At 37.2% G+C, this 12,876-nt stretch overlaps 1 protein-coding gene and 1 long non-coding RNA gene across 2 annotated transcripts; both read right to left on the reverse strand.

Moving 5' to 3' along the window:
- Positions 1-390: 390 nt before the first annotated feature.
- LOC139973751 (uncharacterized) lies at positions 391-8,984 on the reverse strand. The gene is made up of 3 exons (XM_071980613.1): positions 8,724-8,984; positions 7,806-8,086; positions 391-1,149 (listed from the first exon to the last, which is right to left on the reverse strand). The coding sequence occupies exons 1-3, from the start codon at positions 8,836-8,838 to the stop codon at positions 1,000-1,002; spliced, it is 546 nt and encodes a 181-aa protein (XP_071836714.1). The 5' UTR covers positions 8,839-8,984; the 3' UTR covers positions 391-999.
- Positions 1,709-6,191, reverse strand: LOC139973752 (uncharacterized). The gene is made up of 3 exons (XR_011795328.1): positions 6,038-6,191; positions 5,001-5,198; positions 1,709-4,549 (listed from the first exon to the last, which is right to left on the reverse strand). It is a non-coding gene; the product is annotated as an uncharacterized lncRNA (long non-coding RNA).
- Positions 8,985-12,876: the final 3,892 nt, after the last annotated feature.

Raw genomic sequence — 12,876 nt, forward strand, 5'->3', positions numbered from 1 at the left:
TCTGTAGTTGGATTCGTAAATGAATTCGATTCTTTGAATATATATCGATAAATTTAATAAAACTATAGTCTAGGGTAGTTTGAAATAGTTTTTTTCTTGCAGCCTAAATATGGATGTTTGACGTCGAATATTTCTATAAATGCATATCATATATAGAGGCGTACAGGAAAATAGTTTTAGAATAACTGAGAGTATATTCAAACTAAGGCCAAGAAATAATGTCGTTGTGGTATTATACAGTGGGACTTGCAAACGACGACAAAAGCCGTATATAACCCACGACATTATCAATACAAGTGATACAGTATACGCAGACACCCTGAATTATAATACTTTGAGATAAACATAATTTAAAAATATGATTATAAAAATAAAACGGAAAGAAATTCGTATAGAAATCTACCAAGAGCAAATGTATTAGAAGGTTAGTACCGCTTGATTAAATTATTCTCATTTTATTAGTCAATAATTAAATCATTTAAACATTTTATTTTCTTTTTCTACTGAGATGTATAGTTCAAAACATTCCTTGTTGCACTTCCGAAATCCGAATAGGATTTTTTTTATCTGATTGATATCTTTAATAGGTGAGCAGCGTTATTTTTACTTACAGCAGCCGATCTTTGTACAGTAAATCATAATATATGGAGAAGGTAGAACAAACAGTGTCTTATATAACCACAACTAACCCAAGAACATCTTGTATTCAAAAACTCAATTCTTCTTATGAACTCCGTGCAAGTTCGATCTATAAATCTATAAAACTATATTTTCTCTTTTAATAATAGCAGTTTCCTTTATATTGATTGATATATATATTTAAATTATAAAATTGTTCAATTTCTAAATGATAGCAACTAGTCGTCACGATACATTTTTTCTGACAGAGAAAACTTATATAACGTATTTTACAGTTGAAGAGTTTGAAATGTTGTCTACTTCATTGTGCGTAGTTTACATACTGCCCCTGTGATACGTTTCAGTTTAGCAGAAATTAGCTCAAAATTTACAATTTCCACTCGAGAGGTTCCTCATGAACCATTCTGCAAAGATGTGACAGTTGTTTGTCAATAAGTTGTATTCGCCAAATATGTCGTAGAACTTAGTCGCTAGTTTCTGCGCCTGTTGCAGACTGCAGGCACTGTCACCCTGTGAAGAATGAAAACAGACAACATAAATAAAGAATAAATGGATGAGGAATTATCAATATTAACATAAAAATACAAAGGTTTTATTTATAAACATGTCGTTGACGATATATTAATTCATGTGATTTATTTGGACAGTATAGCAAGTTAGTTCAATTCTTCTAAGATTACGTTAAACAATTAAAGATTATAAATTAATTATACGTCAATAGGAGCTTACACTTAGAATATCAAACAAAATCTAACTAGTAGCTTAACTTCTAGAACGGGTTAAACTAAATACATTTATATAAAAAAAAAACATCCAGGTTTAGTACACAACGTATTTGGAATTGTTATGTAACAGATATGAGTATGAAAATAAATCAAACGCAGGCTACACACACCCATTAAACACACAAGCGCACACATATGCACTCAGAATACAATTAGGGCACTCGATTCACAAAGAGAAAACAGTAACTACTGAGATACACATTGAGAATACAGTAACTACACTGTAAACAATAGTTAGTCAATATGACTAAAAAAAAATAGTCACAACGATGTCTCTATCGACCAGTTTCTTCAAGTCATTTGACTATATAACATTAGTTTTGTGACTAATTAAATCGAGTTTTCTGACTAATTAAAATTAGTCCTACTACGATGCCTCTATCGACCAAAGCTTAGTCCAGTGACCAAAAATATTAGTCATTGTAACTGTGACTACTTATTTAGGTCACAAGACTAGTTTAAGATTAAGTACTAATTAGTTAAGAAATGAGATAGTGACACACATTGTAAGTTTCATGGAAATTTTTATTAACATTCAGTATTAATGCAAAATGTGACAAATAAGCATTCCATTTAAAAGTCATCTCATAAAGAACAGTAACAAACACTAAAGGTTAAAGAACATTTAAAACTAAAATAAATATTTATGGGACAATTGGGAAAACTTATTTTTACAAAATTGTCAAAATCTTTTCCCACAAAACATCTTGTAAATACTTATGGGATTACTTTGAAACACTCCTAAGCCATTAAGTTGGCAATGTTCAACAGTTTTCAAACAATCAGACCCCCTGATGACCTATACCTACAATTTCTTAAAGACCCTTATTGTCCACTGATCATGCATCATTATGGGCTCCATCAGTTTCATCAAGATAGCAGCATGGAAGAGATATGGACAGACAGAAAAAGGGAAAAATTGCAAGTGCACAGCTCAAATATAAAAATAGAAGTTTAGCCAATTAAATTATCTTAATTAATATTTAAATATAAATATATATAACATATATTTAATATACACAAAATAATATATCATATTTATAACTTTATTTATAAAAATAATACCCCATGTCAAATCAAATGGTATAAAAAGGCCTTGAGTAGCTCTATATGACCTTAGCTGTTAAAAAGGGCCAGAAAATATCCTTATAATTATCATCTTGAATTCGGAACTTGGAAGTGATATTATTATAAGTTTCTGACCATGGATGTGATGGTACAATATTAATGCAGAACATGTAAGTTGAATATGTTATTATCCTTGAAGCAACATTAGGGTGGAACAGAAAACAAAGTAGTTAAAACATTTCTAGAAGTACTTTATCACAAACTATAAGCTATGTCTTGAATGGTAGAAACTTACCTTTGAGGTCAATTTTTGGGGTACATTTTAAATGAGGTCCCCACATTCAATCACACTAACCCCATTTAATGATTGTAATTTTTTCCAAGTACACTGAAGTTTAAATTAAAGACTTGCCCGATATCGAACATCATTTGCTGATAATTTGAACTTTGCTTGATCCCAAAGGTGTGCGCAAGTACACAAACAATGATCTTATACACTACACTTATGTGGGGCTTAGGCATGCACTATAGCATACTAGTAGTATGACCGGTGTGCATTATTGAATATAACCGGTGTGCGGTATTATGTGTACGTATATGCTACAATTTCTGCTGAGAAATTATTTGTCATAAGTTTGGTTTATGACTCACCACAGTTTTTCTATAAATCAATGCTGAATACTCAAGTGAACTATCTCTTTGCATTACACAAAAAAAATATCCTTCCTTTTTCACTTTTGACATACAGTGTGGTAAAGTAACAAAGGCCTAAAGACATTTGGTTAAGTATGTAACATAGCCACACTCTGTAAATGTAATGTAAATTAGCCATTTATATTGCAACATTGGCACAGTATTTACGTAACACTATCTATGGTCCTCGGTAACACATATCAGACATTATGCTCATCATGGTTAGCTACATCTACATGTTCACCTGGGGACATCCCATATCATTGCAGCCATAAAGTTCAAATGCTATATTTTTTAATTACCTCCCAGGGTACCCTATACACCTGGGTAAAGAGAGGCAATTGAGATTACGTGTCTTCATTAAAGATACATACGTATCGACCAGGTTGGTACATGAACCCACGATCATGGAATCCTGTGTTCAGTGCTCTAACCATTCCGCCACAACTTCTGTATGTCTTTACGTACTGTGGTTATTTCACTGATTGCATAATGCGCACTGTATATCACAGCTTGTTCCTTATATTTAAGGTATCATACGCCCATTAAAAGCCCCATGGACTTACACACTAAATCACAAAAGTGATGTGGTCTCTTAGTCTAGATAGAAGTTTTCACTAGCTCAATGCTACCTATCACCGGATAGCTGACAAGTTGGCCTTTCATGGCACTAACAATTTTCTGTATCATGACCATGTAGATATTTTGCTATTCGAGCCGGAAGTTTTCGTTACTTGTAAACAAACCTCTTCACTCAGTGGTAACAGTTTTCCTACGCTACTCCTGGGAAGCTTAAAGGGGTCTAAAACTGCCTCAATTGACCCAATTTTCTCACCACATGTACTTCCATTCATGTTCTCCAACATGCAAGCCACAAAAACTAGATTATGATTGATAACAGGTCAAAAAAGATATTCTCAGCTGCTTTTTGGCACTTACCTAAAGGAGAACAATCGAGGAGATGGATATAGACTCTAATAGGAGTACGCCACCTCAATTGAGAGATGAATTTTTTTCATACCAAATTGATACTTTTTATAGTCGTCACATTATAAACCACAACAGAATGCTATGCAATTCTCATTTTTGGTCCATAAAGATGTCTTTTCAGAGATTTCAGTATGCACTGTGCAGTGTGTAGATACACATGATATGAGCAATACTGTGTAAGCAGTAACCAGGTCTACGTCTGCAACAACATTTCCAGTCACCAATTTTGATAAGCTTGACCAAGTTGGGTGCATTTATGAATTCTTTCAGGTTTTATTGGTATCCGGGTCACAGTCCACTTGGTCTGGCTTGCCAAACCTGCACAAACATCATCCAGAGAAGGGTCAGCGGGGAGGGCTTTTTCATCTCTGGCTCTGAAATGTGATGAAAACTACTTTTGTTTAGCTCAGCTGATTCCTCGATCCCAAACTGACCTACAGGTCCAGGACATACCCCAATGCATTCCTGAACTGTTTGGAACATGTTAAACTGATATTGCCTGTCACTCCAGTGCAACTGTTAAGTTACTTAGAATAAGAGAATTAACTTGAAGGTGTTCTTTGCCAAAACTGGATCATTGGGATTTGTAAACCACAGCCTAACTGTAACAGCATGTACAGTAGTCTAAAGGAAAGCTTACTGAAATGCTATCTGTAGATACACAGTTCACCTCAATAACATATCCAGTCCATTTAAAGGTTTATGCAAAGGTTGTTACAATATATTAAAGACAGGTATTGGGGACAAGAGGTAGATAGGGGGCATAATTTGTGATAAAACATTCAAATTTGTTGCTCGTCAAACTGAACAACAATGTCAAATTACCTTATTCTCCATGGGTGGCAAGCACTGGTTCCTATAGTTACTACAGTAGATCTCCCATGATGTATCAGGATATCTATTTCTGCTGTCAGAGTTGTTTGAAATTTGTTGTTACCTCATCTAACCAGTTGAGTCCATTGATACAACAACCATTCAAAGTATATAGCTGTGAATGCTGAGGACTTGGCACATTACCTTTCTCTGAAAATTGACAAACAACAGAAAATTAATGATAGGCTGAGTAGGCTCAAAACCCCTTGATGCACATATGCAGGAGCAGAAAATGCATACCATTGTGGATTATTTGCTAAATAAGACTCAAAACATTCTCTGTCCAGGGTATTAGCACTCAGCAGCCACTCCACTTAGGATACAGAACCCTACAACATTGTGCTACAGCTGGTGTAGACTTGGTCTAGGAAGTAGGATACTAACATAGCCACTTACGGCCACTATGAACCTGAGGCCTAGGCTAACAACATCATGGGTATTTCTATTTTCATGCATTGAAACTGAGTTTTTGTCCTTAGTTCAACACAAGGTACTTCCAACTTAAGCAAAAATAACCTAAAATATGAGTACCATGTACTTAAGCCTACAAGAGCAGAGGGTAAGTCCCACTATGAAGATCTTCAGTTCAGAGTGCACGAAATGCAGACCGGGTTGGTGGTCGACGAAGTGGTGTCTAGAAACTTGACGTAGGCTAGCCTAGTACACCACAGGCGCTCGTAACATTATAGAATATAGGCCTAGTGTACTAGCTAATAATTCACATTTATATAAAATATGTCATATTAGTGTGTATTACTGCTACTAAAGTACTATTCATCTACGAGCGCATGTGGGCTACACTAGGAAGACTAAGCTCCTAGCCTAGCTTCGTCCTAGCGTTAGCAACAGTTTAGCTTACTAAGGCCTACCGTTATAATTTTACCCATACTTTCCAGCCAAACACATCGCGGATATTCAAACCTTCCTTGAACATTATGTCAATTGTGTCAATTATTATTTATTAGAATTTCAGTTGTGATTGAACTTACCTAACTGACGACAATTTGAAACTGCTTCTGACAATTTGTTAAATGATTAAGAATCTTCTTATTTTGTTGATAGCCCTGTTCTATCTGCAGTTAGGCAATGACCGCAATGTACGACGCACGACGTACCACGTACGTGCATACAGTATACATGTAATCGCCGGTCGCCTTTTTTTTTTTTTTGATATCTGATCAGCTAAGCATACCGTATTCTACGGTACGATGATTGGATAAAAATAATGACGTCATTGGTCAAAGCTGAAGGTTATAGAAAGTAAACAAACAGAAGACTAGAACATTCTCGTCACGCTTACATACATGACATGCATAGTGAGTGTCAAAAAAGTTCGTACAAATTTATGTGACTAATTTATGTTAGTCGAACGACCATGCAAATTGGTCTGCAACTAACGAATTGGTAATGACTAGCTAACTCTAGTCACTGTGACTAGATTTTTGCCATTCGTGACTAACTAATGTTTACAGTGTACTGTAAATTTTTCAATGCTGTACAGCAGTAAGAACTGGATCGTGCTATAGATCGGTAGCATGTGCTATTAAGTTTACAGTAAGAACTGAGGATATGTGTAATTCCAACAAATCCAGTTGTTTGGGATATGTTGGGATTACACTAATCCTCAGTTCCTATTGTAATCCTAATAGCACATGCTACCGATTTATCAGATTTGTCAGCACAATCCAGTTTTTACTGTGGTAAAATGATTTAAGATTAACAGTAGTTACTGTATAATCTCTGTGTAAATCGGTTGATTAGGGATATGTGTTTGTGTTTTCACGCTGCCTTTTCGAACAATTTGGATGGTAATGGATTTAGCATAGCCTAAGCGTTAGGCAATACATTACTTCCGACCGAAACAAGAGAATTGATGAAGATAACATATACACACAAAAAAAATGGTACGTGTGCATTCTAATCGGAAATTAGTACCAAATACACTTGGAGTAAAATAGAGAATCTTCACATTGTTAACCACTTTTTTCTTAACGTCCCCCACTGCCTTTTAGTTTTCCTATTTTTATCTGTTTTTTTCAGGACTAATCCCCGGACTACACCCGACCCTGATCCAGCTTCCTACATCTGGGCAAATGCTCTCCAGATTTTAAGGGAGGGTAATCCTTTGATACAACTTGAACGTAGTGTGTCCCACTTACACGAAAGTGGTGTACGAGGAGAGACCTGGAACCCAGTAATGATGATGGTGGGAAGGGGATGGGAGGGGTGGGTAGAGTGGAGGTGGGAAGCGGGAGAAAGTCCCCCAGGCGGACCTATTACTTCCCCTTCGAAAGTTGGTATCCTATTCTCTATCCCGTGAAAGTGAAACATATATGATAATTCATCATACGCCTAGTCCTCACTTATAACCATCATAGATTTCGTTCAATGCTGTTGTCCTCTCATGTTAATACTTTTAGTAATACCTTATCTGGGGACGGAGTGAAAGAGGATGCTGGCTTTAAGGCAAGTAGGGGGATATTCGACAAATATACCCAAGGTGACAAAAAAAAGCTCCATGGGTCATTAATACTACGGAAACATGACCCTTCCTTCACACCCCCTACACCCGCCCTCTCCTCCTCTATATACTTATCATTTTCTGAATAAACGGTGATCTTGCTAAGTTATTTTCAATGTCGCCGACATGTTACGATTGATACTTCATTCAAATGACATTGAAAATTCATGATACAAAACACACTTGACCTATACGTATAAGAGATTGAAATCAACCAAACAGCCAGTTAGACTCACCTGTCTCCGCCAAACTGCGTTTGGACATTCCTGTGACCGACGGTTGATTGTTCCATTGTTAAAGTTCACCATCATGCTGGCTCCCCATTCGAAGGTTTGACCCCGGAAATATACGAAAGAGTGATCGAGTTTGAGTGTATTTATTTCTTCAGGGGTGAGTCGCTCAACAACCACGTTGCCGTTTCCGATTTCACGTTTCTGTTTGGTGTTAATTTCATATGGCCAGCCACAGAAGAAATCTACAAATTCTAATTCACCAATCCAAATGTCAGACATGCGAGCTATTCAGGGAGAGAACAGATGAAATATAGATGACAGTTTTTGTTAGCTACGTCGATTATAATTTCATTCTACCGTTGGAAGTTATAACGATGCAGGGCCGTAGCTATACTTTGTTGTAGACTTCTTCTAATGACTTACTTTATTAAACCACAGTCGCGGTAAAAATTATAAATATTATACTACGCATATGCACCTAAAATGATGCATGATGGGCATAATAGCACCTTTTTCCATCGGAGCCCTCTCGTCCAATAAATTAAAAGAATTGCTCCCCCCCCCCCCCCCCGTCCACTGCTTTTCCCACCCAACGCAGCATTAATGAAATCGATGAAGAATCGTTACTATTTGTTTCTAGTTTTTTAACGCTTGCATTCAGTTGTCAATTCTACGATGATGATAACTTAGGATTCCCATTTCAATATAAATAAAATACGGGAAATTCTTTAACATGCATATATCCTCTGACACTACACGTTATGGGAATTACAAGTATAATGATACCAATGAAATCGATAGCCCGTACGTCTATATAGAGCCTACCAGCAAAGAAAACCAAGGCATAGTCGAAGATTCCATAAGAGTCTACGCATATAACTAATCATAATTTATATTAATAATCAAAACGATTTTCCTTACCATAATCAGGATAGAATTTCGGTGTTTCGACCCCATCTGTCGCTGTACCTTGGGGTGAACAAGCCTCAATTGTGCCCAGAAAGCAAACAACCAATATGAGGTATAACAAAGCCATTGTATCGTAAAGAGCGGTTCTGAAGGGTGTTCTGAAGTTATGAGCTTGTAGAAAAGGTTTTCCTACAGGAATCGATCACTGAAAGGAGAGCGGAACTGTAGACACTTTTATGCCAGACAGACATGTAAGATAAATTCCCGTTCGTACGGCGGCCTTGAGGTTCCTCTCGTGACCGTCGCGACTATGTACAATAACCGTGCAGAGCGGCTATCGTGACAACTTTCCATATTTTATAAATAAAACATATGCACAATATAAATACACAATGCGCCTGAAATACAACGTAATTGTTAAAAAATGACAAATATTTGTTTGACAAACGGCTTTGGCCGGAGAGATACGAGTTAAACGTTCTTAAAGATGAACTGTCTTGGTCGTCAAAGTGTATGTTGTATGTATGTATGGGTGTATGTATGTATGTATATGTGATCTTCCCGCAAGCAGGAACTCGCGAAAGAAGCCATGGAGGCTTGTAGACTCGCAAGCTGACCGAAGCCAATCTCTCGGCACACATCCATTTAACGTCCATGTCAGGAAGTTGTTATTGTGCATCAGCGTAGTGGCAAATTGGCTAAGGCGTCGGACTCGTGATCCAAAGATTGCTGGTTCGATTACTGCCTAGTCCATTACGTTGTGTCCTTGGGCAAGATGCTTTATCTCACTTGCCTCTCTCCACCCAGGGGTTAAATGGGTACCTGTGAGGTAACTTGTCGTTGGGCGCAGTTTGTAACTGCTGCCGACTGGAGGGATTGTCTCTGGGACAGGTTACCATTGACCAGGGGTAATATAACGTCTGTAAAGCGCTTTGAGACTTATCGCTGGTATAAAGTGCTATATAAAAAAAAGCAAAAAAAAATTCAGAAATCATCTGAGTGTTGGCACATATTTCGTTAATACTTTAATACATATATACTTTTAAGCATTCCAGTTTTCATAGGATGTAATTTTATTTCTTCGTAGAGTGACAAGTTCATTTATAAACGATATACAGTGAAGTTAGTGTGTAAACAGGTCCCGGCAGTATATTATAAAGTCTAAAATTTAGCCTGGATTCCTTTATTTTCATGAAAGTATGCCCGTGGTGTGAGTTAATCAGTTACGTTTGATAAGGGTATCACATGTAGTTGTTACAACAATGTTATCATTTTCCATATTGAGAGATATTTCATTACCAACTACTTCCCAATAAGTATCGCTTGATGAGCGACCTTGACATTTTGGGCCATGAATTAGGCCTATATAGTCCAGATTATCTAATTTACACGAACAATTCACTCCTTCCTTTCACATTTCCTGGGCACATTATTGACAGTAAATTACCGTTACTAAGTAATTCATTGAAAGATCTTTATCAAATACCTACTTGGAAAGTTAAATGATTTCCTTACTTCTGTAACGGAAAACTGTCCCAATAGGTCCCTAGTGACGGTGATCCCTGTTTTATGTAAAGAAGTTGGAACGCTGCCAAGTGCATTTTTTTATTTTGTTTTATGTCGCCTAAATAAGTCTACTACTGCACGAGTTGGTGTCAAAACCAAAACCGAAGTAGATCTGAACGTCGGCTTCTCCACAACAATGTGATAAGGACTGATTACTACGTTTATATTGAATTTTACCGTCTTCGTTTAATAACCAGCATCGACATATTCCATGCCAGCAGGGACGTAGCTAAGGCCTGGTGATTGGGGGGGGGGTGGGGGTGTAGTGGCTGAAAATCCAACTGGATGGGTTTTGAAGCCAGAAAATTCCGACTGCTGCCTTGTACCCACTGGCACTCATTTCACAAACTTATTACCCCCCTCCAACCCCCCTCCCCAGCAAATATTTTTGTGAAAATTCAGGCAATATGCTGATAACTTTTCGGGCACTTACTAAACAAAAGATAATTAGCAATGTGTTTTTCAGTGTTTAAACTTATATTATTATTACCATTAATATTGTAACGACTTCCCAAAAATAATAACCAATACAGGAAGGGTAAAAACACGTAAACTGATTGTATGTTATTGGCATGCGAGGTAAAAATCGATGCATGCCTATATGATATGCACATTAAGATGTGGAACGCGCAAGTCGGGCAAGTCGTTACAGCCCACCCCCACCCCCCCCCCCCCAATCAAATTGGGCTCCTACGCCTATGACGGTATTTTTTTGAGTATTCAAAATCATACAAAGTTTTGTACGGTGGAGTATAAAAATCGCGAGATACAATTTCTCAAAGTGGCAAGGAAAACGTGGTAAATATGACTGATTTAAGGTCAATTTTGACCGATATATTTAAATTTTTAGGTCATGCACAATCACAGGTATAAATGAATTGGCCTAGATAAACTAGAGTGCGACAGTCTGAAATTCCGACTGTTGCACTCCAATTTTCCAACTTTCGTCAGCTTTACCAAGTTTCGGGGTAAAACACCCCCACACCCCCTCTAGCGACGTCCCTGCATACCAGTATACTATCGCATAACGTATGAGGCCAACCTTTCCAAATTATAACTGGCGACCGGAAATGGTTCACCAGGTAGTGCTCGTGTTATGGTCTAAGACCGGGGTAGGCGCAGAACTGGAAGAACATTGATCGGTGAACAATATTTTCCTCTCCTAACCCCCTCCTAACCCCCTCTCCTAAACGCTATCTATCTGTTTTACACTGCTGGGAGAAAATATAAGTATGTCAGGAAAAATATCACCATGTTACAAGTCTATATCAGCATGGCAATATCAAAAACAATACTCACATGCAACTGCATGAGGTACAGCTGGCTAATCTATTGGCCTATACAAAGTAATAGACCAAATGCATACTTCGTTCTGTCAATAGTTACAACCAGTGGCTTCCAGTCTGTTCTGATTTTTAGCTTTCAAGGAACAGATGGTATTTTGAGCACACGTCAGCTCGTTTTTTACCTCGTTTTGTGAGTTATTTTTTTTTACTACTCCATGGTATCTTTGTAAAATCAATCTATTACGTGACTTTCTCAATTTTTTTTTCTGGTCAGTAGACAGAAAGTTCATTCGCATTGCTTTTGGAGCAAAAGTATTTCCTGTTTTAGTAAAGTAGGCAGCCACACGCTGGTCACCCTGCGTGTTCATCTATCGTCCCAGACTAGTGTAGTTCTGAATTACCGCAGTTCTCCCGCGCCGTGGAGAGTCTCGAGGTGTGAGAGGGGTGTGTTAGGGACCGAGCTAAGCAGAAAGTTGTCGTCGAACTTTCCTCTCTCTGACGTATATTAACACAGCAAGAAACTATTGTTCTCCCAGGGTACTCCACAATAACAGCTGTGGAAGACGTGCTGATTCAGTTTGTTAAGTCTCCTTATTACTGACCTCCATTTCTCAAGTATAAAAACATTCACATTCCCACAACTGGGGAGATTTTGCGTAACAAGGTCAAGGTATTATTTGTATTCAATTTATTTCTTTGGTCTATCTCCACAAATCTCTCTCCAACTCTCTATCTATATGAATATGTATAGCCTATATATGGTATATATATGGTAAATATATATATATTAATATATATGTATGTATATATATACATGTATATATATATATATATATACATATATATATATATATATATATATATATATATATATATACATAATTTTATATGAAATTTTAATGATATGGAAAAACCAGAACAGTGGAAAAAACTTCCAGCCTCCATCGGGATTCGACCCAAGCCTTCCGCTTTAAATATGGACACACTAACCAACTAGGCTATGGAAACTGTATTCCAGAGGTTCGAAACCAGTAAGGAAGGTCGTCAGTCCACTATAGGCTTTTGCCACTTTTATCGAACGATGATATTTTCTGTTTTGGTGACGTATTTTGCTTTATTCTATATGGCCTGCATGTACTCGGTATAATCTCCATCCTATATACGCCTACTACAGCGGTTCCCTAACTAGGGTACATGAACCTCCAGAGGGTGGGTGACTCCATCCCATGGGGTTCGTGAGACGTTTCTGAAAGTCAAAACTAGAGTCCTTTTTGTTGAACTAAAATCTGCTATATCATATAATTTAGTAATGT

This window comes from Apostichopus japonicus, chromosome 9 (assembly GCF_037975245.1).
Source record: "Apostichopus japonicus isolate 1M-3 chromosome 9, ASM3797524v1, whole genome shotgun sequence".
NCBI lineage: Eukaryota > Metazoa > Echinodermata > Holothuroidea > Aspidochirotida > Stichopodidae > Apostichopus > Apostichopus japonicus.

What these genes read in the sequence shown, in the direction of transcription:
- LOC139973751 (XM_071980613.1), bottom strand. Translation starts at nt 8,838, where the DNA reads ATGGCTTTGTTATACCTCATATTGGTTGTTTGCTTTCTGGGCACAATT. An exon ending in GAAATTCTATCCTGATTATG is followed by an intron (nt 8,087 to 8,723) that starts GTAAGGAAAATC and finishes CTCCCTGAATAG; the next exon opens with CTCGCATGTCTGACATTTGG. An exon ending in ACGCAGTTTGGCGGAGACAG is followed by an intron (nt 1,150 to 7,805) that starts GTGAGTCTAACT and finishes CATTCTTCACAG; the next exon opens with GGTGACAGTGCCTGCAGTCT.